Raw genomic sequence first — 24,858 nt, forward strand, 5'->3', positions numbered from 1 at the left:
GCACCTTGTTATCACAGCAAATTATGTTCCATCTCTAGACACGTGTGTTTTCAAGTGGCAAAAACACAATGACAAGGGTTGGTAAAAAGCAAGTTTCAAGTTCATCAGCGTGGACTAGTGAATGTTCTCTGCCTGAGTTCAAGTGTTAGTGTGCTGCAAAGGTCACAGACAAAGAACTATTTTCCTCCCTGCCATTGCCCTACATTGCATGTGAAGATCTCTCTCATTCCAAGTTTCAAAACAAAACAATCAGGACAAATGAACTTTCAATCACTAGAACTACAAAACCAAAAATCCTGAAAAATGACTTCAACAACCAATGTCAATATTACTAGCTGCAATAGCTGCATTGTTCAACTTTCCACGTGTGAATCATTCAGAGGCTAATCCATCTATCTTTTTGTTAACTTTTATCTGTTTGGACTCAACTCTTGTTTATAATTTCTGTGTTGTGTCACCAATTATTCTTGTGTTTAGTAATCAATAAACCCACTCTTTATTAATTTAAGAAAGCCTGGTGAAATCGGCTCCTTTATAGACTCCTTTTGGTTCTAGGAGAAGGATATCCTCAAGGAGGTGGGTGAATAAATGAGGAGAGCCAATTCTTCCCTCCTCACCTGGGAGCTTCACAGTGGGATACCTTGTCTGGAGCTATAATGAATTGGGCAACATAACCCACAGTCTGGTCGTAACAAATGGCAAAAAGAAAATCTTAAATATTTGCTTCCTACGTTTTATTGTCTGTGTTTAAAATACTTCAGCCTCTTCTCAATCAGGGTTTTACCACTCCCCCATTCTTGCTTCTTGACCATCTTTAATTTTCACTGATGCACAATTGTTGACCACACTGTCATTTAAGACGGGTGTAAACCCTGGAATCCCCCTTTATAAAATTTCTCCTTCTCCATCTTACCTTTAAGATGCTCCTTAAAATCTACATTTCTGACCAAGCTATTGGTCACCCATCCAAATTTCCTAATATACAATGTCTTGGATAATGTTGTTGTGCATCTTCCTCCATGGGTTAAACCTTAATATAAGCAAATGTAGCTAGCAGCAGCCTACTGGTGAGATTACTGCACAGTCCTGGGATTATGAGTAAATGTTGTGAAGGTATTAAAAGCTGTGAATCGAGTAGAGTTATCTTTCATTTATCTTCTTCCATCAGTGCCAATAATGCTGATAAATGGTAGAATCAATGAAATAATTTAGCTCCACCATTGTTTGGAATTACTTATTTATGCTGAGATTTGCTGCCAAAATGAAAGCAAGTTTACTGGCACTTGGTATTATTAACATGTAAGTCATGCAGCTGTTTGTTGAGTAAATATTTTTAAAGCTGATGATTGAGGGAGAAAATGTCGAATGAGGTATAAGCTGAGGTATTTGGGTGTCCTCTGAGTTGATTTTGTGGGCATTCTTGAGTATCGTGAATATAATACTGAGCTTGGCTTAGAATGCTCATGCTGTAGCACCTGATCAAACATGCAACATTTGATATATGTGCCAGTTTGACAAGCCTTCATACATGTGGACATCATGTTGTAGCTGACTTCCACCAAAGATGCAGGTACGGGTGGAGTTCTCCATTTCATCCTGGGCAAAAGCATGGTTTTAAACTCCTCTTCTGGTAATTGTCCATATTGAGATCTTATATTAGGAGAATTTACATATGTGCGGATCAGGAAAGGATTGACAGGCTGGGTCTGTATTCTCTTGGAAAATAAAGAACGCTGAGGGATGACCTTACAGAGACATTTACAATTATGAAGAGTTTGATGTTACCTTTATAGAAGATAATACATATAAGTCGAGGTCATCAACATAACGTACACACCAAGAATCCAGTAGGGAATTGAAAAGAAACTTCTTTTCTTAAAGAGTGGTGAGAATGGTAGAACTCACTATCACAGGAAATGGTTGAAGCAAATAGTATGGATGCATTTAAGGACAAGCTAGATAAACATGAGAAAGAAGGGAATAGAGAGTTTTATAACAATGGATTTAGATGAAACATTGGAGGAGGCTTAAATGGAGCATAATACCACCATAGACTGATTACATTAAGCAGCCTGTTTCAATACTAATACACCCTAATTTGATATACTCAAGTCCACATACCAATGTCTTAATTTTCTTAATTACATGGTGAATAGCATTTCATTCACAGCGAATACACTCCCCACCACCACCACTTCAGGTAGCAGTAGACATAGTGCAACTTTGTAGAGCTTTATATAAACACAGGTAACATTTGTTCCAATTTAACAGAATACAGATCTGTAGCTTGGACTGTTCAGAAAACAGAGGTGACCCTATTCACCAAAATCACAGTCCTTGTCCCAACCATTCAAAATTTATTAAAAATTTAAAGAAATTTAGCATCAAATGGTCAGACAATATCAAGGAAGTATCATCTTCGGTCATGCTACACGGGGAAAGTTTGTCTTGAATGCTTGTTTGTTGCACTTCTCTCCATATTCAATTTGTGTGACTTTTTTCCTTTGTAGGAGTTAAAATATAAGATATTGATCAGGTGTAAGAATGTTCGAAAGTTCAGTTGCATGTTCCCAGCAATCTGGGAGCTTGTGGATGGAGAGACTGGAGATAGCAGTGAAGAATTTGATCCTGAAGCAGAATCTGAAGTCAAGAGTGTGGTACCAGCTGGGATACGGACATTCAGGATGAAGAAGGTAAAGTCCAGGGTAGAGTGTCATTAGTCTGGCTCACATATACTGCACAAACCCAAAATATGAGACACCAACCTGAAATATTCCAGAGTTGTGGAGATTCTGCAAAGCTCCCAAACTAGTGGAGGGATCCAGGTTTGGAAGCCAAAGTAAAATGGTCGGGGTGTAATTCATGCGAGAGAAATTTGAACTCAGCAGGGCCGTTTGACCTCACTGCTGAACTCCAGAGACCTCATTTTGGCTGTTGCAATGTTGAAGTCTAGGATTAATGGAATTGACCTAAATGTGACGGAAGTCCGATAAAATGTGACATGTAACTGCCATGGGTGACTGTCTGTGTGGAGTTTGCACGTTCTCCCTGTGTCTGTGTTGGTTTCCACTGGGTGCTCTGGTTTCCTCCCACAGTCCAAATGATAGGTGGATTGGCCATGCTAAATTATCCACAGTGTTCAGGGATGTGTAAGTTGGATGCATTAGCCATGGGACATGCAGGGTTGCCGGGGTAGGGTAGGGGGATGGGTCTGGGTGGGATCTGTTTGGAAGGTCAGTGTGGATTCATTGGGCTGAATGATCTCTTTCCACACTGTAGGAATTCTATAAAATGTTACAAAAGGATTTAAAATGTTTAGTGTGGGGTGTGAGCCCATACTGAATCGAGGTTTATTTATCTTTGCAAGAGATTAACTGCTTTAGAATTAGACAATTTGAAAGCTCGGTAAATCAATAGAACTGTATTACCCGTGCACTGCAGTGAGTGATCAATTACCTAGTATGTTCAAGTCATTAGTGGACTTGATTCAGAAATTGGAAGCTATTCTACTGCGGCCATGTGTGGATTTTTTTCTACTTGGTAGGTAGCTTGAGTCAGGAATTTTGTAGTTGCTGCATCCAACTTGGAAGAAAGGTCCTAGAATGATGAGAACTTCACTCCAGGAAGGTGGGTGCAGGACTGTATTAGACAGAGAAGCAGGGGCAGCTACAGTGGTCGTTAGTGCCAAGTGAGGCTGGTCAAAAGGCCTGCTTGGTTACATATCAGGACCTCTACCTCTCTCCCCTCTCACCCCATCATCCCACTCATTCCACTCATGCCACAAGCATATCTATGCAACTTAATACCCACTCATATCTTGATAAAACCTTGATGGCAGCTCATGCCAACTCATGTAAATCCATCCATCCATTTGTGTAGTATACCCTCCATGGCACCTCACCCATTATCCACCATTTGTGTAGTATACCCTCCATGGCACCTCACCCATTATCCACCATTTGTGTAGTATACCCTCCATGGCATCTCACCCATTATCCACCATTTATGTAGTATACTGTCCATGGCATCTCACCCATTATCCACCATTTGAGAGTGAGAACGAGGGGAATCCTATGCTTTGGAAACAGTGCAAGAGATTGCTGGGTCTGCAGCTTCAACAAGAGTGGGAGAGGAAGCAAGCTCAACAGCTTCTCAAACAATGTGAGAAAGTGTGAATAGCAGCTTCAAAAAGAGAAGAGTGACCCATTGAAGACAGAGATGAGGAGAACTTGTTTTCTGAGTTTTAGTCTGTGGTATTCTCTTTCCAGCCCCTCCCTTGATAACTGAAAGCAGCAGAGACAGATTTATTGAAGATTTAAAAGATGAGTTAATTTCTTGATTGGCAAGGGACTCAAAGGGTACAGATTGAAGACAGTATGAGATGGGGTTGGGATCACAACCAAAGCAGCTATGATCATATTGAATGGCAGAACAGTTTCAAGGGACCAAATGGCCCCTACTGTGTTTTGGACTGTTCAAGAGCCTTTTGGGGAAGAGCACCCTAGTTTGACCCTACACTTTATGTGAAGAAGTGAATCCTGACTTCACTCCTGTATACCTCCTGATCTCAACTCTCCCACAGAGGAAACAAGAACTGCTTTTTTTCTTGTCAGAGTTTTTAATCATTTTAAACATCTCAGTTAGGTAATCCCTTAATCTTCTATACATGAGGGAATACAAACCATTCCATTATTTTCGAATGTTACTGAAATGATTGTTCAGATTTCAGTCTGAAGGAAAGCTTACACCTCCTCACCAGCATTCATTGTTTCATCATTTATATTACTCATTTTCTTTTTGCAATGTCTGAGACATTGTGCATATCTAGTCATTAAACATCAAATAGTTAGCTAAACTGAATGGTTCTAGGATGGTTAATTTTGCAATTGTCCACAGGAAAAGACTTTCAATCAATAAACAATCACTTCTTTGTCTCACTGAAACATACTTGCTTTGGTTGGTGCCCATATATTTGATGACTCAATGCCACTCTATTTGTTTTTCATATTTCCCTAAAGCTACAAAACAAAAAGTCCTATTATTCTGAGCGCAGCCAAGAATATATTTAATGTTTTTAATACCATGGTGTACTTTATGATGTATGGGTGTAGTGTTTTGGACTGAAACACTAATTTAATGAACTCAAAAATGGGAGCACAATCATTTGAGATGACTCAGCTATTTTCTAAAAACTTTAAAAGCTTTGGTTCGCTATTGAGCCTTTGAAGAATTGTAATTTAGTCTTATGTGCACATAAGCAAGCCAAATCAATGTCTACCACTGCCATGCTTGAATGGATACTTTTGAAAAAGTTTTCGTGTGCTTCCAAGGAGAATAGAATTAGTGATCCTTCTTTTTGGCTCTTCCTTATGATATTACCTGATCTTACTCCCTTCTAAATATTTTACCTGATTAACTTGTCAGTGCCTGGACTATTTGTCATACTTTTTGCAAGCAAGCTGTTATATATGTGCTTGTTCCCAGACATGTGAAATCTCAGCAGTATCTGATGACTCAGTTCACTAAATGTCAAATGATGTTCTTATTGCACCTCAGAATGACTGCATTAGATAAATGAACAAAACACAATTCAATGGTTTGAATATTGAACCATCAACCTGCTGCCATTATGTTTTGAAAGTCTCACCATGAGTGCCACCCATCACTTTCATACCCTGATTTCATTTCAAGTTTTGTTTTGTCATTGTAACCATTTGATATATTGCTGAAGAGGGATGTGTTGCCGAAGCTTTTCATCCTCTACTCATCAGGCCAATAACACTTTTAATGTATATTTTCAAATATCCCCCAATTGAAAGTTAGGAATGTGATGTCCTTCTTTGTGTAGACAGTGCAATGGGCATGGGGAGGTGTGTTGTGAGGACTTTTTGGGGCGAATATGAGAATGCCAGATAGTCAATCGATCACAAGACAGAAGATTGGTTGGCAAATTGGCTGACCAAAGTGCCGGCCGTGCAGAAATCAGAGGGGAGCTGTATAACTGGTAAGTCCTTGACCCATCCAAGTCAACTTGCAGCACCACGAATCACTGAGATTATTTTAAATTTGGCATTCTTGCATTTTTTTTCTGATGAGTGCAGGACATAAAGTGACATGTCTCTCTTTTCAGCAACATTCAAGTTCTGTATTTACCAAGTGACTGTAATTATTTGTTGTCTTGTGGCATTATTTTTGCACCTTGCAGAAACGAATGTTCAGACTTGCCATGGAGTTCTCGAACGTTATTGTGTTTTCAAAGTCGGTTGATTTCAAAGATTTCAAACATTCACTGAGCCACCAGCTGTTTTACGAAAGCAATTCATTTTCAGAACACGAAGCAATGAAGTTAGTAAAGCAATCAGGTAAGTGTATATTAAATTCGGCTTTCATTTTCAGATCACTTGAAATTTCGTCTGATTAAAATAGGAGCACAAGTTTTGATTTTCGATTTATCTATGATATTGCTTGAGTACCAGCTGCAATCCACTGAATTTTCTCTTCACATTGGAGTAGGGCGGCAGTTTAATTTCAGAGCCATTACTGTAATACATTTGTCGAGTCAGCTGTCACCATAATCAATCATGCCATGGGCTGAACAATTATAATAGGTTTCCTTCCTGAAGCTGCATAAGCTTGAAAATATCGAACAGGTAATTGAAAACTCCAAGAGTACCATGTGTGAGATTGGAGATGCAGCGTAAGATAGAATAGTGCTGCACCAGTGGAGTTCTTGGCCTTTGGTGGGCCCTAATGCATGTCCTTCTAGTGTAGCATGGGTCGTGGTCGTAAATGAGACGGTTTATTCTTTATCACCAAGCTATTATCCACGTTACAACAACAATAGAGGCCTTACTGTCCATTCAGTAAGATAGTTTTTTAAATTCGTTCATGGGATGTTGGCATCGCTGGCTAGACCAGCATTTATTGCCTGTCCCTAATTATCCAGAGGGCAGTAAAGAGTCAACCACATTGCTTTAGGTCTGGAATCACATGTAGGCCAGAACAGGTAAGGATGGCAGTTTCCTTTCCTAAAGGGCTTTAGTGAATCAGATGGGTTTTCCAACAACCAACAATGGACAATAGATTCATGATCATCATTAGACTCTTAATTCCAGATTTTCCACTGAATTCAAATTTCACCATCTGCCAGGGAAGGATTGAACCCGGACATTACCTTGGTCTCTGGGTTAGCAGTCCAGCGATTATACCACTAGGCCATCACATCCTCCATATGATCTCTGGTGGGACTGCTGGAGAAAGGAATTAAGCCAGATTAGACTGGGTTAATATAAAAAAAGAAAAAAAAAGTTGTAGTTGCTGCTGGTAAGTCCCAGTATTTGTTGCCCATCCCTAACTGGAGTTGAACTGAATGGCTTGATAGGTCATTTCAGAGGGCAATAAGAGTCAACCACATTGCTGTGATGGCTTCATGCCAGCATTACTGAGTTTTGTTTTATATTAGCTGTGGTGGAATTTGAATGCATATTCCCAGGGCATTAACTTGGACCTCTGCATTGCTAGTCCAGTGACATTACGACTACACCATCCACCCCATCTCCTGCCTTGTAATTGTTTAATTGTGCTGTATAACAAAGAACAAAGTACAAAGAAAATTACAGCACAGGAACAGGCCCTTTGGCCCTCCAAGCCTGCGCCGATCCAGATACTCTATCTAAACCTGTTGCCTATTTTCCAAGGATCTGGATCCCTCTGCTCCCTGCCCATTCATGTATCTGTCTAGATACATCTTAAATGATGCTATTGTGCCTGCCTCTACCACCTCCGCTGGCAACACGTTCCAGGCACCCACCACCCTCTGCGTAAAGAACTTCCCATGCATATCTGGGTAAATTGGGTAAACTAACTTTAAGTATCCTTTTCTTCAAGCCTCTGAATTTGTAGCACACAATTCAAAGTTCCTATCAAGAACCAACTGTGCAGGTGCCAGAAGAAATCTTTCCAACTACAAACCCCATGAATTCTGGAATGTTGGTTGTCAAATGGGTAAGTTTCACCTCCATGACTATGCAGTTACTTCATGAACAATTGTTATAGATCATCCTGGACCCTGTCAGAATATAAATTTACATCTGGGTCATCTAAAGTTTAATAAAAATACTTTGGCTTTGACATTTTGTCGTGGAATGTTGGCAAATAAAAATTTAACACTTTCACCTGAGCAGCTTCTCGACCCAAGAATGAGGATGAGAAGATGAATGAACTTCCACTTTCACTAGTTACATACTGTTTGGAGTACTTTCTAAGCTTTACACACCCAAGGATTGGAACTTATTCATTGTTACTAGGTCGACCCATTATATAGTGTGGCACAACTATATGCTTTTGGTCTGTTTCCTCCTCATCTGCGATTTGAGGAACCAGTGGAATGCTTCCATTGCAGGTTAGGTTACCTTGGCCAGGCAGGATGAACAAAGGTTTTGGTCAAGTTCTCAGATAATCATTTCCAAACTGAAGCACTACTCCACATTTAAAGAGCTCAGATATTGTTATAGGGAAAAAAAAGTTTAGCTTAGCAATGATAAATGAGAACTGTGGAAACAAAAATGAGACCTTGGCCTCGACCAAATTTAAGTCAACTTGAATGTGGTACAAAATTGCTTATAGTCTATTTACTATCCTAATAGTCAGCCTTGACTCAAATTTGCCTTTAAATCAGAAGGCTGCAGGTTCAATTTCTACCTCAGAGAGCTAAGCACAAATCCAAAGCAATAGTCTAGTGTAGTACCAAGGCAGTGCTGTGCTGTGTTTTGAATGAAATGGTAAATTGAGACCCTGTCACTCAACAAATCTAAGACAGATGGTTGATATGGAGGATAATCACTCAGCATTGAGGTGACCCAAGTGATGTTAGAAATAGTGAAATGGCATCTAGGGTCAGGCAACATATGTTGGCCAAGCCATCAATACCTACTTCCCATGAATGAATAAAAAAAAAAGGGAGGAAGGAAAGGCAGGGGTCCCACTTGCCTTCTGAGGAGTACATAAAGGATCCCTGGCATTATTAGTGGAAAAGCAGGAGAGTTTCGTCTGGTATCCTGGCCAATAATTATTATTGGAACAACATCATAAACCAGAGAGAGCTAGCTAATTGGATTCAAAATTGCCTCGATGGTAGGAAGCGGTAGGTGATGGTTGAAGATTGTTTCTCGGACTGGAGGCCTGTGACTAGTGGTGTGCCACATGGGTCGGTGCTGAGACCTTTGTTATTTGTTATTTACATAAATGATCTGGATGTGAATGTACAAGGCATGACTAGTAAGTTTACGGATGACACAAAATTAGGAGATATTGTTGATAGCGAGGAAGGTTATCAAAAATTAGAGAGGGATCTTGATCAGATGGGGAAGTGGGCTGAGGATTGGCAAATGCAATTCAATACAGATAAGTGTCAGGTGTTGCACTTTGGAAAGCCAAACCAAGTTAGGACTTATACAGTAATTGGTAAAGTCCTGAGGAGTGTTGTGGAACAGAGGGACCGAGGAATACAAGTACATAGTTCGTTGAAAGCGATGTCACAGGTAGACAGGGTGATGAAGAAAGCATTTAGTGTGCTGGCCTTCATCGGGCGAGGCACTGAGTATAGGAGTTCAGATAACAAGGTGTAGAGCTGGATGAACACAGCAGGCCAAACAGCATCAGAGGAGCAGGAAGGCTGACGTTTTGGGCCTAGACCCTTCTTCAGAAATGGGGGAGGGGATGGGGGTTTTGAAATAAATAGGGAGAGAGGGGGAGGCGGATAGAAGATGGATAGAGGAGAAGATAGGTGGAGAGGAGACAGACAGGTCACAGAGGCAGGGATGGAGCCAGTAAAGGTGAGTGTAGGTGGGGAGGTAGGGAGGAGATAGGTCAGTCCAAGGAGGATGGACAGGTCAAGGGGGTGGGATGAGGTTAGTAGGTAGGAGATGGGGGTGGGGCTTGGGGCGGGAGGAGGGGATAGGTGGGAGGAAGGACAGTTTAGGGAGGCGGGGACAAGCTGGGCTGGTTTTGGGATGCGGTAGGGGGAGGGGAGATTTTGAAGCTTGTGAAGTCCACATTGGTACCATTGGGCTGCAGGGTTCCCAAGCAGAATATGAGTTGCTGTTCCTGCAACCTTCGGGTAGCATCGTTGTGGCACTGCAGGAGGCCCAGGATGGACATGTCGTCTGAGGAATGGGAGGGGGAGTTGAAATGGTTCGCGACTGGGAGGTGCAGTTGTTTAGTGCGAACCGAGCGTAGATGTTCTGCAAAGCGGTGCCCAAGCGGTTTCCCACTTCCTACAGACAATGGGGGTGGCCATGGGTACCTGCATGGGCCCAAGCTATGCCTGCCTCTTCGTAGGTTATGTGGAACAATCCCTCTTCTGTACCTACACTGGCCCTAAACCCCACCTCTTCCTCTGTTACATTGATGATCGTATCGGCGCTGCCTCGTGCTCCCACGAGGAGCTCGAACAGTTCATCCACTTCACCAACACCTTCCACCCCAATCTTAAGTTCACCTGGACCATCTCCAATACCTCTTTCTGCTTCCTGGACCTCTCTGTCTCCATCTCTGGCAACCACCTAGAAACCGAAATCCATTTCAAGCCCACCGACTCCCTCAGCTACCTAGAATACACCTCCTCCCACCCACCTTCCTGCAAAAATGCCATCCCCTATTCCCAATTCCTTCGCCTCCGCCGTATCTGCTCCCAGGATGAGGCATTCCACTCCCGTACATCTCAGATGTCCTCATTTTTCAAGGACCGCAACTTCCTCCCCTCAGTGGTCGAGAACGCCCTCGACCGTGTCTCCCGCATTTCCAGCAACTCATCCCTCACACCCCCTCCCCGCAATAACATCTAAAACAGAATCCCCCTCGTCCTCACGTACCACCCCACCAACCTCCGGATCCAACGCATCATCCTCCGACACTTCCGCCATCTGCAATCTGACCCCACCACCAAAGACATTTTTCCCTCCCCACCCTTATCTGCTTTCCAGAGGGACCACTCTCTCCGTGACTCCCTTGTCCACTCCACACTCCCCTCCAGCCCCACCACACCCAGCACTTTTCCCTGCAACCGCAGGAAGTGCTACACCTGCCCCTACACCTCCCCCCTCACCCCCATCCCAGGCCCCAAGAAGACTTTCCACATCAAGCAGATGTTCACCTGCACATCTGCTAATGTGGTATACTGCATCCGCTGTTCCCGTTGTGGCCTCTTCTACATCGGGGAAACCAAGCGGAGGCTTGGGGACCGCTTTGCAGAACACCTACGCTCGGTTCGTACTAAACAACTGCACCTCCCAGTTGCAAACTATTTCAACTCCCCCTCCCATTCCTCAGACGACATGTCCATCCTGGGCCTCCTGCAGTGCCACAACGATGCTACCCGAAGGTTGCAGGAACAGCAACTCATATTCCGCCTGGGAACCCTGCAGCCCAATGGTATCAATGTGGACTTCACAAGCTTCAAAATCTTCCCTTCCCCTACCGCATCCCAAAACCAGCCCAGCTCGTCCCCGCCTCCCTAACCTGTCCTTCCTCCTACCTATCCCCTCCTCCCACCTCGAGCCCCACGCCCATCTCCTACCTACTAACCTCATCCCGCTCCTTTGACCTGTCTGTCCTCCCTGGACTGACCTATCTCCTCCCTAACTCCCCACCTACACTCCCCTCTACTGGCTCCATCCCCGCCTCTGTGACCTGTCTGTCTCCTCTCCACCTACCTTCTCCTTTATCCATCTTCTATCCTCCTCCACCTCTCTCCCTATTTATTTCAGAACCCCCTTCCCCTCCCCCATTTCTGAAGAAGGGTCTAGGCCTGAAACGTCAGCCTTCCTGCTCCTCTGATGCTGCTTGGCCTGCTGTGTTCATCCAGCTTTACACCTTGTTATCTCAGATTCTCCAGCATCTGCAGTTCCTGCTATCATAGGAGTTCAGATGTTGTGTTACAGTTGTATAAGTCATTGGTCAGGCTGCTCTTGGAGTATTGTTTGCAGTTTTGGTCACCCTGTTATAGGAACAACTTAGTTAAACCAGAAAATGTGCAAAGATGATTTATGAGGATGTTGCCTGAATTATAGGGAGAGGTTGGCCAGTATAGGACTTTATTTCTTAGAACGTAGGAGAATGAGAGGTGACCTTATTGAGGTATATAATATCATGAGGGGCATAGATAGCATGAATGGATGTAGTCTTTTTCCCGGGGATGGGAAATTAAAAACTAAAGGGCATAGGTTTAAGGTGAGAGGGGAAAGATTTAAGAAGGACCTGAGGAGCAACTTCTTTGCACAGAGAGTGGTGCATATATGGAATGAGCTGCTAGAAAAAGTGGTTGAGGCAGGTACAATAGCAACATTCAAAAAACATTTCGATAGACATGTGGATGGGAAGGGTTTAGAGGGAAATGGGCCAAATGTAGGCAGATGGAACTAGCTGAGTGGGTACCATGGTCAGCATGGACCAGTTTTGGCCAAAGGGCCTGTTCCCATGTTGTGTTACTCTATGACTATGATCATCTGCTCAATATGACATTGCTGTTTGTGGCGCATTGCCCATATACTGATTGGCTACTGATGGACACTTGTTAAGTATGGAATGGCTACAGGTTGAATTGGCCTTATCAATGGGCTGCTCGTGGAGTAGACAGTGGAGTAATTAAAATATGTTTTATGATTCAAAAAGTAGCGTAAATACAGCCAGACTATTTCGTTTCTTGTTATCTGAACCTTACTTGATCTTTTTTGTGTGTGCAGTTGCTTTAAATTATGAAGTTCCTGGACTGGGTCTGGACCTCAACAGAGGCAAGTTTCAGGACAATGGAGGATGTGGCTATGTTCTCAAACCCAAATCCATGAATCACAACACCACATTTGACTTGTTGGGTTTGAAGAGTGTTGAACCAATTATCGTTGTAATACAGGTTGGTATTAGTATCGAACATTTGAGCAAGTTTGGTCAGTCAGATTAGGCTTTGAGTACCAAGTATGGATTGATAGATCATAAAATGCTTTTTTTGTATCATTTTCTTCCCACTTACCATCAGTGGTTTGGAGTTCAGTCACGTGGCCATATACTGTGTTATGGAACAATGTATTGATGATGTCTTTTTCTTCCCCTCCTGTCTTTCTATATATGTGTGAGATTAATTGGTTAACCATGCGTATTACTAGAGGGCTAGCCCTTTTATTATATACCAGCAAAATGATGTATCACTAAATACTCTTTTGAAAGTAAACAAAGTAAAATTAATTGTGATAATTGAAGAGGAAAATATAAGCTCATTATCTTCACCTAAGAACTTGATATTCAACTTTATGAAATGTAGGTAGTTGTTACTCAACATCATATATAGTAAGGACTCAATTAGTACCTATCTGGTAAGGCTTTCAGCTATCCAAATGATTACTTAAAATAAAAATAACTGATTGATAGGGTGAGGGTGTAGGGATTGGAATAATGTGGATAATGATGATGTTGGTGAGCTGATAGAGGTTTTTAAGATAATGAAAGGGTGTGACAGTGTAATTTGGCTTGGTCAGGGTGGAGTGTGGGAGACAAAAACTAAAGGCAAATAATCCTAGTTACTGATAAATATGGAATTCAGAAAATTCACTGACTACAGAGAGTGTAACTTGTTGGCCACACAGAGTACTTACAGTCAATAGCAAAGACTTATCTAAGGGAAATCTCAATAAAGATATGGAGGAGAAAGGAATAGAAGGTTATGATTGTATCAGATGAAGCAGAACGAGAGGAGGCTTATATTGAGCTAAAGCCAGCATGAGCTAGTCGGGCCAAATGAGTTCCTTTTGTTTGGTACATTTTATATCATGCTGTGTAATAATGACTCATCATTAATCACCAGTTTTATGCACATCCAATTCGTCATTGTTTGAAGCATTTGCGTACTGAGAAATAAATACACAATAGGAGACTTACTTTGCTGTTTGTAACAAAATACATGTATGTGATTGCAAAAAAGACATTATTAATTCAGTTAGAAATCATAAATAGTTAAAAAAAAAGTTTTATTTTTCTTCTAATTAAGAATGTCTGGTCATTGTTCAGTTTTTCTTTGTAATGGTAATTGAAAATCTAGTGATTTGACAATCCCAGTCGAGAGCCTTCACAGAAGCAGAAATTAGAGGTGGGTTATAGAAGCTTTGCATTAATTTTCTAGTCCAGTCCGGTTGTGGGAGAGTCCTTGGTGTGGTGCAGAGTCACTGAAAAATCCCAGTAGCCCGGTGCTACGTGTGTTTGAAATCTGGATTTATAGCTGATTGATATTCTTTTTTGCAGATCATTAGTGGTCAGCATCTACCAGTTTGTAGAACACCCAGCAAAATAACAGTTGATGTATGTGTTCGTGTAGAAATCTATGGTGTAGCCAAAGACACTGCAGCACAACAAACCAAAGTGTTAACATGTGCAGGTGAGAAGAGTGAGTATGTCTCAAACAGCATTTTGTGTAAGGAAAGATGCCATGTTGCTACATTAAAACATGACGGAAACTGTTTCTAAGACTGGGCTGCTCTGTGCTGAGGGAGTATTCAAATTAATACTTTGCTGAAATAAAAAGGTGAATATACAAAAATGATCTTTTTGTACAATGAACAATGTCATTTTTTTACTTCTTAAAACCATGCTTCATTGATGTGACTGCAGGATATCTACATGACTCGTAGATGTCTGGTTACATGATGATACTTAGATCACAATCTCTTAGAAGCATAGATATTGGCCAAACTCTTTATTATATCTGTCCTTTGCCCCACCCTCTGTTCACAGTACTTAGCCTTTCCCTGAAAAGATAATTTTTTTGCCTGTTATACACCTTATGCTAAAACAAAACTAAGAAAACAAATAAAGGAACAATTATACTAACTCTTTGTTTCACTCTCCGCAGTGGTTTTAAATTATCAGTCAATGACTCCTACCCTTTCCCTATTTATCCTGTCAAATCCTCTCATAATTTAAGAACGTCAGAAGTCACAAAACACCAGGTAATAGCCCAGCAGGGTTATTTGAAAGCACAAGCTTTTGGAGCGCTGCTCCTTCATCAGGTGATTCCAAGTAAACCTGTTGGACTATAACCTGGTGTTATGTGACTTCTGACTTTGTCGACCCCTGTCCAACACCGGCACCTCCACGTCATAACTTAAGAAATGTATTAAAGTTCTCAATCACTTTCATTGCCTCCAGAGAAAATACTTTCATGATCTCTAGTCTCACCCTTTAACTATGGTTCCTCAACATTTAATGATGCCTCAAGGCATCCAGTTCAATGCCACATGAACTGACATGAGTCGTAACTAAACATTTTACTGTTTGATATTTTCTGTTGAACAGAGTGTGCTTATGTGTTTTTCAAAATATGTGGAAATATAGAGAGTTCAGTGACTTAAGTGTCCCATAGTTGAAATGTGCTGTGCTTATTGCTAAGCAGTGGGGAAACTCGGGCAACCCAACTTTGCAAAAATAGTTAAAGACAGCAGAATAGGAAGCAAGAATGTGAATTACTTACTTTGCTTTGACAGCCACACATTTTGACAGATCCCATTGATACATGAATACATCTGCTAATACAGAAAGACTGAAGAGAGCTGTAGAACAGATTTTAAACAGGGTTCATCACCATAGGTCAGATTTCCTAATTTAGTGTGCTGTGGGAAGCATAGACCTTAGTCAGATTAGTAGACCTATTCTCCATTTGCATGAGCTGGTGACAGGGGGTAGCACATCCCTGGTCCTGATGGCTGCCCTAGAAACAATAAAGCTCTGAGAATTGTAAATTGGCGGGAGGAACGTCATACGCCCCCATCTGGGGAGGAAATCCTGCCTCCAAGACCTGTCAACCAATCTAAATAAAAACCGAAAGAACTGCGGATGCTGTAAATCAGGAACAAAAACAGGAGTTGCTGGAAAAGCTCAGCAGGTCTGGCAGCATCTGTGAAGAAAAACTCAGTTAACGTTTTGGGACCGGTGACCCTTCCTCAGAACTGATGGTAGCTGGGAAAAACATTGGTTTATATGCAAAAAATAGGGAGGGGGATGGGGTAGGGAGTAAACAATAGGATAAAGGGTAGAGCCCAAAGAGAGAGAAGAGCAGTTAGATAGACCAAGGAGTTGATCACGATCTGGCTAGGAGGATGAATAGCTATTAATGGGGAGCCAGATCGTGATCAACTCCTTGGTCTACCCAACTGCTCTTCTCTCTCTTTGGGCTCTATCCTTTATCCTATCGTTTACTCCCTACCCCATCCCCCTCCCTATTTTCTGCATATACGCCGATGTTTTCCCCAGCTACCATCAGTTCTGAGGAAGGGTCACCGGACCCAAAATGTTAACTCTGATTTTTTCTTCACAGATGCTTCCAGACCTGCTGACCTTTTCCAGCAACTTCTGTTTTTGTTCCTGTTGACCAATCTGTTTGCTGGGCAGTTCTCTGGGGTGGGAATGTCGCAAATCCACTGGCAGGGGGATGTTAAATTCTGCACATTAATTCTGATTGCAGCAAACCAAATTGTTAAACTGTTGTATTCTTTCCTCTCTAGGGTGCTACCCGTTGTGGAATGATTCTTTACTTTTTTGCATTCAAATTCCAGAACTGGCATTAATGCGATTCACAGTAAAAGATGTTAATCCTCTCAGTGAGAATGATTTGCTTGGTCAGTACACATTGCCATTTACAAGCATGAAGAAAGGTAAAGATGTCCCAGATTTTTCTGGTAAACTGTGTTTTGGCAGTTGTAACCTGTTTTCATAGCAACTCTATTAACATATTGAGATTCACAATTGAACATCTGTTAACAGAAAGGCAAAAGAAACTTCTCAACGCAAATGTAATCACTAGAGACAAGATTCACTGTCAGAATTCATACACCTGCATGCAGTAGCGAGTTAAAAATTACAAGTGATAGCTGATGGATTACATTTTTTACATCTTAACAGTGCCAGTTTCAGGTACCCATGAATTATGTTTTGTAATTCCTGCTGTTGCCTTCCTCTGCATTTCCATCCATGCCTGATTGGCTGTACTGCACATTGCAGTAGCTCAGGTCCCAAATCTGGATCTCCGGAGTGACAGACCCAGAGGGGCAGCTTTCCCTAATTTCGTCTCCATTCCAAATGCCGCGAGCTGTTCAGATACCTCCCATGGCTCCTTTTTTAAGTAGAAATCCTCCTTTCCTAAAATTGAGACGTCAGCCTGCACTCTCCATGCCCATCTCGATAGGTCGGGGAGCCCAAATGTGAGTTGTGAATTCCGTAGCTCTTGTAAACGCCGTACTGTAGGATTTGTGATGAAGTCCCCCATCCTTCCATCCTTCCAATCCTTCCATCGGAGCAGGGATTAAAGTTGTAAAATGCTATCTAGAATATTAATACACCACCTGTCAGTAAAGCAATTCTAAATTATTGAAAATAGCTTATGAAACAAACAAACTATTTTCTGCTTGGGGATAAGTTTTAAAACAAGATAATTCTTTTAGTTAAGTAAATGCCGGGAAACAACATTGTGGTCTCCTCCACATCAGTAGAGGAGCGTAGACTGGGTGACTGCTTCGCAGAACACCTATGGTCTGTCTGCAATAAGTCACTGCGTTTCCAGTTGCCTGCCACTTCAACACACCACCTAGTTCCCTGGCCCATATCTCTGTCTCAGGCTTGTTGAGGTACTCTTGCGAAGCTCAGTGCAAGCTGGAAGAATAGTACCTTATTTTTCTGCTTGGGAACACTACAGCCTACTGGACTTAATATATAGAGTTCAATAATTTTAGGGCTGGAGGCACCTTCTCCTTACCCCAACCCCCAAAACACCAGGCCTTGTTATCACATAATCTGCTTTTACACACAATCCATTGTTGGTCACTAATTGACCCCATTTGTAGCTATTCACTCTCTTAGGTTGATCGTTACTCACTCCTTTGTCTGTCCAACTGTTCTTCTTTCTCTTTCGACTCTATATCCACCTATTGTTTACCTCTTACTCCCTCCACCCATCCTGTCTTCTGCATAGGAAAGTTTTTCTTAGTTGCCATCAGTTCTGAGGAAGGGTCACTGGACGCGAAACTTTAACTCTGATTTCTCTCCACAGATGCTGCTAAACCTGCTGAGCTATTCCAGCAAGTTCTGTTTTTGTTTCTGCAAACTTTTTATATTGCTTGCGTGAATATGGAGGGAACTGCTTTGAAAATATCAATCCAAACAAACAGAAACACCAGGGCATTGAATTTCAGAAACTATTTGAGAAGGTTTACTATTGAAAACTCAAGGAACTGTGGTAAGAAGAATCTTGACCATCGTTCATTGTGTTGTATGAGCTACTTTGTAAATTTGCTGCCACTATCCTCTTCTCTGGTGGGGATCCTTCAGGGCTTGCTTGGTCTAGTGTGGTAGAGGGAAATCGCTTCTCAGTTTAATGAAAAGAGGCTTTTGTCTTGCTGAAGAAAGACATTTTGTTGAAGCTTTTCATCTTTCCTTCATCAGGATAAAATAAGTAATCTGGTATATGAATTTCAGTGCAAGAGTGAAGCCATATGTATAGGCTGAGCATCCCAAAGACTGCCAGAGCGTATCAACCAGCATATCACTTTGATTGGGGGATAGTAAGAACTACCGATGCTGGAGTCTGAGATAACACAGTGTGGAGAAATCTGAAGAAGGCTCCCAACCTGAAATGTCAGCTTTCCTGCTCCTCTGATGCTGCCTGGCCTGCTGTGTTTCTCCAGCTCCACACTGTGTTATCACTTTGATTATTCACAAGAAACAAACTATTGATCATACCCAATGAACCTGTACCTGAAAAATCTCAACAGTGTCAACATTGATATGATTTGGCAATTGGACAGCATTTGCTGGATAACCCTAAGTGTGCAAAGAATTATGATTACAACCAACTTGGGACTATCACAGTAAGTTGCACTTACATGTACTGGAAGCTACATATGTTAATACACAAAGTCCGGTTCTTTGATTATGGAAAGAATATGGACAATCACTGTGCCCATTTCATATCAACAAACAGATGATCTTGATCAATCCAAGTAAACATGCCTTAAAATTTATTATCATCATTAATTAGTGCATTCTCCTTGACAATACCTTTCCTAACCAGAGTCCATTTTCTAAGGATTAGAGGTAGGCCATTTAGGACTGAGATGAGAATTTTCTTCACCCAAATAGTGGTGAGCCTGTGGAATTCTCTGTTTCAGAAAGTGGTTGAGACCAAAACATTGAATAATTTCAACAAGGATGTAGATACTGTTCTTAGGGCTAAAGGGATCAAAGAGTACGGGGAGAAAGCTGGAACAGACTCATGCCTGGAATGAGTGGATTGCTTTTTGAGGAAAGGCTAGGCAGGCTTGGTCTGAAACCTAGAAGTTCCTCAGAGGTCTTGAAGGTCCTCAGAAGGTTGTTGAAACCTTCTGTTGTGAGAGAATCTAGAACTACAAGTTACAGGCTAAAAATAAGGAAGCCTTTTAAAAGAGAGATAGGGACACTTCTTTTTTATATTTCTACAATTCACTTGCCAATCAATCAGCACTTTCCTCTCAGATTGTATAAATGTTGTTTTGGTGTTCTTGCAAATTATCCTGATGAGTACAAGATGAAAAGATTTGATCAAATGTCTTTTTCAGCAATAATGGAATTCTGTACTACCAATCAATGAGATGTAATTTATTGCATGATTCTGGCCATGTGTAAAGAACAAAGAACAAAGAACAAAGAAAATTACAGCACAGGAACAGGCCCTTCGGCCCTCCAAGCCTGCACCAATCCAGATCCTCTATCTAAACCTGTCGCCTATTTTCCAAGGATCTGTATCCCTCTGCTCCCTGCCCATTCATGTATCTGTCTAGGTACATCTTAAATGATGCTATCGTGTCCGCCTCTACCACCTCTACTGGCAACGTGTTCCAAGCACCCACCACCCTCTGCATAAAGAACTTTCCACGCATATCTCCCTTAAACTTTTCCCCTCTCACCTTGAAATCATGACCCCTAGTAATTGAGTGCCCTACTCTGGGAAAATCTTCTTGTTATCCACCCTGTCTATACCTCTCATGATTTTGTAGACCTCAATCAGGTCCCCCCTCAACCTCCGTCTTTCTAATGTAAATAATCCTAATCTACTCAACCTCTCTTCATAGCTAGCACCCTCCACACCAGGCAACATCGTGGTGAACCTCCTCTGCACCCTCTCCAAAGCATCCACATCCTTTTGTTAATGTGGCGACCAGAACTGTACACAGTATTCCAAATGTGGTCGAACCAAAGTCCTAAAAAACTGTAACATGACCTGCCAACTCTTGTACTCAATACCCCGTCCGATGAATGAAAGCATGCCGTATGCCTTCTTGACCACTCTACCAACCTGCATTGCCACCTTCAGGATACAGTGGACCTGAACTCCCAGATCTCTCTGTGCATCAATTTTCCCCAGGGCTTTTCCATTTACCGTATAGTTCGCTCTTGAATTGGATCTTCCAAAATGCATCACCTCGCATTTGCCTGGATTGAACTCCATCTGCCATTTCTCCGCCCAACTCTCCAATCTATCTATATTCTGCTGCATTCTCCGACAGTCCCCTTCACTATCTGCTACTCCACCAATCTTAGTGTCATCTGCAAACTTGCTAATCAGACCATCTATACCTTCCTCCAGATCATTTATGTGTATCACAAACAACAGTGGTCCCAACGCAGATCCCTGTGGAACACCACTGGTCATAGTTCTCCATTTTGAGAAACTCCCTTCTACTACAACTCTCTGTCTCCTGTTGCCCAGCCAGTTCTCTATCCATCTAGCTAGTACACCCTGGACCCGATGCGACTTCACTTTCTCCATCAGCCTACCATGGGGAACCTTATGAAACAACTTACTGAAGTCCATGTCTACGACATCCACAGCCCTTCCCTCATCTATCAACTTTGTCACTTCCTCAAAGAATTCTATCAAGTTGGTAAGACATGACCTTCCCTGCACAAAACCATGCTGCCTATCACTAATAAGCCCATTTTCTTCCAAATGTAAATAGATCCTATCCCTCAGTATCTTCTCCAGCAGCTTCCCCACCACTGACGTCACGTTCACTGATCTATAATTACCTGGATTATCCTTGCTACCCTTCTTAGACAAGGGGACAACATTGGCAATTCTCCAGTCCTCCGGGACCTCACCCGTGCTCAAGGATGCTGCAAAGATATCTGTTAAGGCCCCAGCTATTTCCTCTCTCACTTCCCTCAGTTACCTGGGATAGATCCCATATGGACTTGGGGACTTGTCCACCCTAATGCCTTTTAGAATACCCAACACTTCTCCCCTCCTTATGCCGACTTGACCTAGAATAATCAAACATCTATCCCTAACCTCAACATCCGTCATGTCTCTCTCCTCGGTGAATACCGACGCAAAGTACTCCTTAAGAATCTCACTCATTTTCTCTGACTCCTCGCATAACTTCCCTCCTTTGTCCTTGAGTGGGCCAACCCTTTCTCTAGTTACCCTCTTGCTCCTTATGTACGAATAAAAGGCTTTGGGATTTTCCTTAACCCTGTTTGCCAAAGATATTTCATGACCCCTTTTAGCCCTTTTAATTCCTCGTTTCAGATTGGTCCTACTTTCCCGATATTCTTCCAAAGCTTCGTCTGTTTTCAGTCGCCTAGACCTTATGTATGCTTCCTTTTTCCTCTTTGCTAGTCTCACAATTTCACCTGTCATTCTTGGTTCCCTAATCTTGCCCTTTCTATCCCTCATTTTCACAGGGACATGTCTGTCCTGCACTCTGATCAACCTCTCTTTAAAAGCCTCCCACATATCAAACAGCTGCCCCCAATCCACATTCCCCAGCTCCTGCCGAATTTTGCTATGGTTGGCCTTCCCCCAATTCAGCACTCTTCCTTTAGGACCACTCTCGTCTTTGTCCATCAGTATTTTAAAAATTATGGAATTGTGATCACTATTCCCAAAGTAATCCCCTACTGAAACTTCAACCACCTGGCTGGGCTCATTCCCCAACACCAGGTCCAGTATGGCCCCTTCCCGAGTTGGACTATTTACAGACTTGTTACAGAGAAAGGAAGACCAAGGCAGTGGGTCTCAGTCCTTGCAGATCTTAAACTGTTCTCCCGCCAAGTCCATATGACATCATCATATTGTGTGGTGCTTAAAGCTCTCCTCAACATTGACCTATTCAGGTTCTTACACACTTGTATAACGTCTCCCTCCATATTTTTCTCATAATGAATATTCATACATTTGTGTATATAATTTCTTTTATAATGAACTTATTACCCCCCCACCCCCCATCCCCCCCCACATAAATCTCTCATTTCACAGACATGGCAATATGGAGGGGTTTGCATTCAGAATGTATTCTCCAGGCTTGGAAGATTGGTAGAGTTGTGGAGTAAAGACTGTTGATTTCAATTCTGTTGCTGACAATGTGAGATCTGAAATCCCCCTTTAATTGGAGGACATTTTATCACTTGGATATCCTTCACTGAGGATGTCTTTCTGTAGAAATAGGCGATTGCTCCTCTGGAATATCTAGAGAACTTTTTAATCCCATGAATTTCCTCCACAGAACATTAGTTCTCCTGTTGAAATGGGCACTTTTGTGTACTTTCCAGGATCCCTGAACCTGGCAATGTCTTGTTGACTGTGTCCTGAATCTATGGACATTGGTCACTCTGTCTCAGTGGTGGCCTCCTTAGAGTTGTGTGCACCTCATCACCTTCAACTGTGTGAGCATAATTTTATTCTCAAACACCTGCAAATTTGTGTTAAAGTATTAGATATTTTTACTTCATTGCTTTGTTTAAGTTGGATGCTACCATTCATCCTTGGTGATTCTAATATTTGTGAACTCAAAACGCTGGCTCCCTGACTCATGCTATTTGAGGGCTGCTTCATGGTTGGCATGATCTGTCATGGAGAATTTTTTTTCCTGGAAAGCTAAGGAAATTAACTTCTTTGTTTGATCTTGCGTATTCTGAATTAGCCCAGCAAGGTATTGTTCACCCATGTTGCACTCTGATTCATGTCATTTAACTCAAGTCGCTTATCCTCCTTCTTGGTTATTGGATTGCTTGTTTGCTTACAACTTGTTGATCTCTGCGCTCTGAGCTCTCTTCAGTGTTGATAGCAGAAGAAACATTTCTGGCAATCCAGTGTAGTCACATGTTTCTATCTTGCTTTTAGTAACAAACAAATACCTTGATAAATTCTGCTCTTTTGGTTACACCATGAGTCTGGGGAGTCCTATGTAATCTCCTAATTGCCTTTGACATGTTGTTCCACGACTGGCCGTTGAGTTCCCAAATGTTCTTTGTAATGCTGTTCCATGACTGATTGGTTGTTCCTTGACCTTAACTAATTTGACTCCCTCCACCATTAGATGATGATTCAGGTCAAAACAAATTCCTGCTCGAGAGTAAGAATTATGCTTTGTGAAATACAAATAAGTTCTCATACCCTTTGGTATTACAGAGTTGCTTGCCACGTACTTTTAAACTTAAGTGACAAACCTCCTGGACCATGTTGTAGGCAGCAATCTTTCTTCAACCATTGTACACTATCTCATAATACTATGGCTTTCACCCTGTATCAAGATTAGAATTAACATATTGTCAATTCATACAAATACTCTTTGGCCAAAAAATGAGGTCTGAATTGTTTATTTCCCCAGCAATAGCTTTGATTTTTGTTTCTTTTGTGTCTTGTTCTACCTCATGGATTTTTTTTCTTGTGTGGGTAGCTACTTGATTTCTTGTTGCTTTGTGACCATGTCCTATTTCGGGACAGTGACCTATTGTGTGACAGATAATGCATTAATTTATAAATAGGTGGGTGCTGCTTATGTGCCTTTGAGGTTTCCTCAATGCACAGCATTGACAATGACTGTTAATATCTGATGTATGTCCTACTCGGTGTATTGGCTTCTCTTGTATTTTTAGGGGTTTTGTAGTTTAAAAACTGAATCTATTCTAATGATCTCCTATGGTAAGGTTCATATTCTCCTCTTAGGATTGATCTGAGCTCCTTATGGCATCCTGCTTCTGACTTTTGTGAGAGTGAAATCTTCTTTCAATTGGAATAAAGCTGGCAGTGACTCAGTGATTCCATCAAAAAGTTTGTCTTCTATGAATTCTAACTATAAACCTCCATCGTCACATTTTTACACAAATCTGTAAGGAAACCTAATTAAGTTGTCCGTACATTGTGCTGGATGCTAAACTCTTCTGTTAAATCCTGCTCTCTCTGTGGTTAAAATAATTGTCAAATTTGCCAAAACTTCATCAAAAATATCTTACGCTTCTATTACATCTTGACATGTTATAACATCATCAGCTTTATTCCCAATTGTACACAGAACTATATTTACTTGTTCAGCTTCTGATTTAGCACTCAGCTTGGAAAAAAATTCTGTTTCTTAAGAATTGTTTTCTTCAGCAATCTCTGAAATGAAATTTTCCTACTATGTCTGGTGCCATGGCTTTCTTGTTATTATTTATTTATCTTACTTTAAAGGTTTTTAATTTGATGGTATAGTAATGTTGCTAATATGTACTGAGGAATTTCCAGTATTTCTGGGGTCAAATGGAATATTCCATTTTCTGAGAATGAACTGTATGATTCCCACCTTTTTCGCAGCTTCTTGAGTTGAATCCTGCTAATCCTGACTGTGAGATAGTAAGACCTGCAGATGCTGGAGTCAGAGATAATACAATGTGGAGCTGGAGGAACACAGCAGGCCAGGAAACATCAGAGGAACAGGAAAGTTGACATTTCAGATCAGGAATAGTAGGAACTGCAGATGCTGGACAATCTGAGATAACAAGGTGTAGAGCTGGATGAACACAGCAGGC

At 41.7% G+C, this 24,858-nt stretch overlaps 1 protein-coding gene across 1 annotated transcript in view; it reads left to right on the forward strand.

Annotated features, from left to right (window-relative positions):
* The window catches only part of LOC109931132 (1-phosphatidylinositol 4,5-bisphosphate phosphodiesterase zeta-1-like), a 63,590-nt gene extending 46,707 nt beyond the window's left edge, over positions 1-16,883 (forward strand). Inside the window, exons 7-13 of the mRNA XM_048610565.1 lie at positions 2,511-2,693; positions 6,206-6,362; positions 7,888-8,004; positions 12,741-12,907; positions 14,287-14,428; positions 16,542-16,691; positions 16,801-16,883. Coding sequence (XP_048466522.1) covers positions 2,511-2,693; positions 6,206-6,362; positions 7,888-8,004; positions 12,741-12,907; positions 14,287-14,428; positions 16,542-16,691; positions 16,801-16,883 — 999 coding nt within the window. The remainder of the gene's footprint in view (positions 1-2,510; positions 2,694-6,205; positions 6,363-7,887; positions 8,005-12,740; positions 12,908-14,286; positions 14,429-16,541; positions 16,692-16,800) is intronic.
* The last annotated feature ends 7,975 nt before the right edge of the window (positions 16,884-24,858 follow it).

The sequence above is a fragment of the Rhincodon typus genome, chromosome 22 (genome assembly GCF_021869965.1).
Source record: "Rhincodon typus isolate 14 chromosome 22, sRhiTyp1.1, whole genome shotgun sequence".
Taxonomy (NCBI): domain Eukaryota; kingdom Metazoa; phylum Chordata; class Chondrichthyes; order Orectolobiformes; family Rhincodontidae; genus Rhincodon; species Rhincodon typus.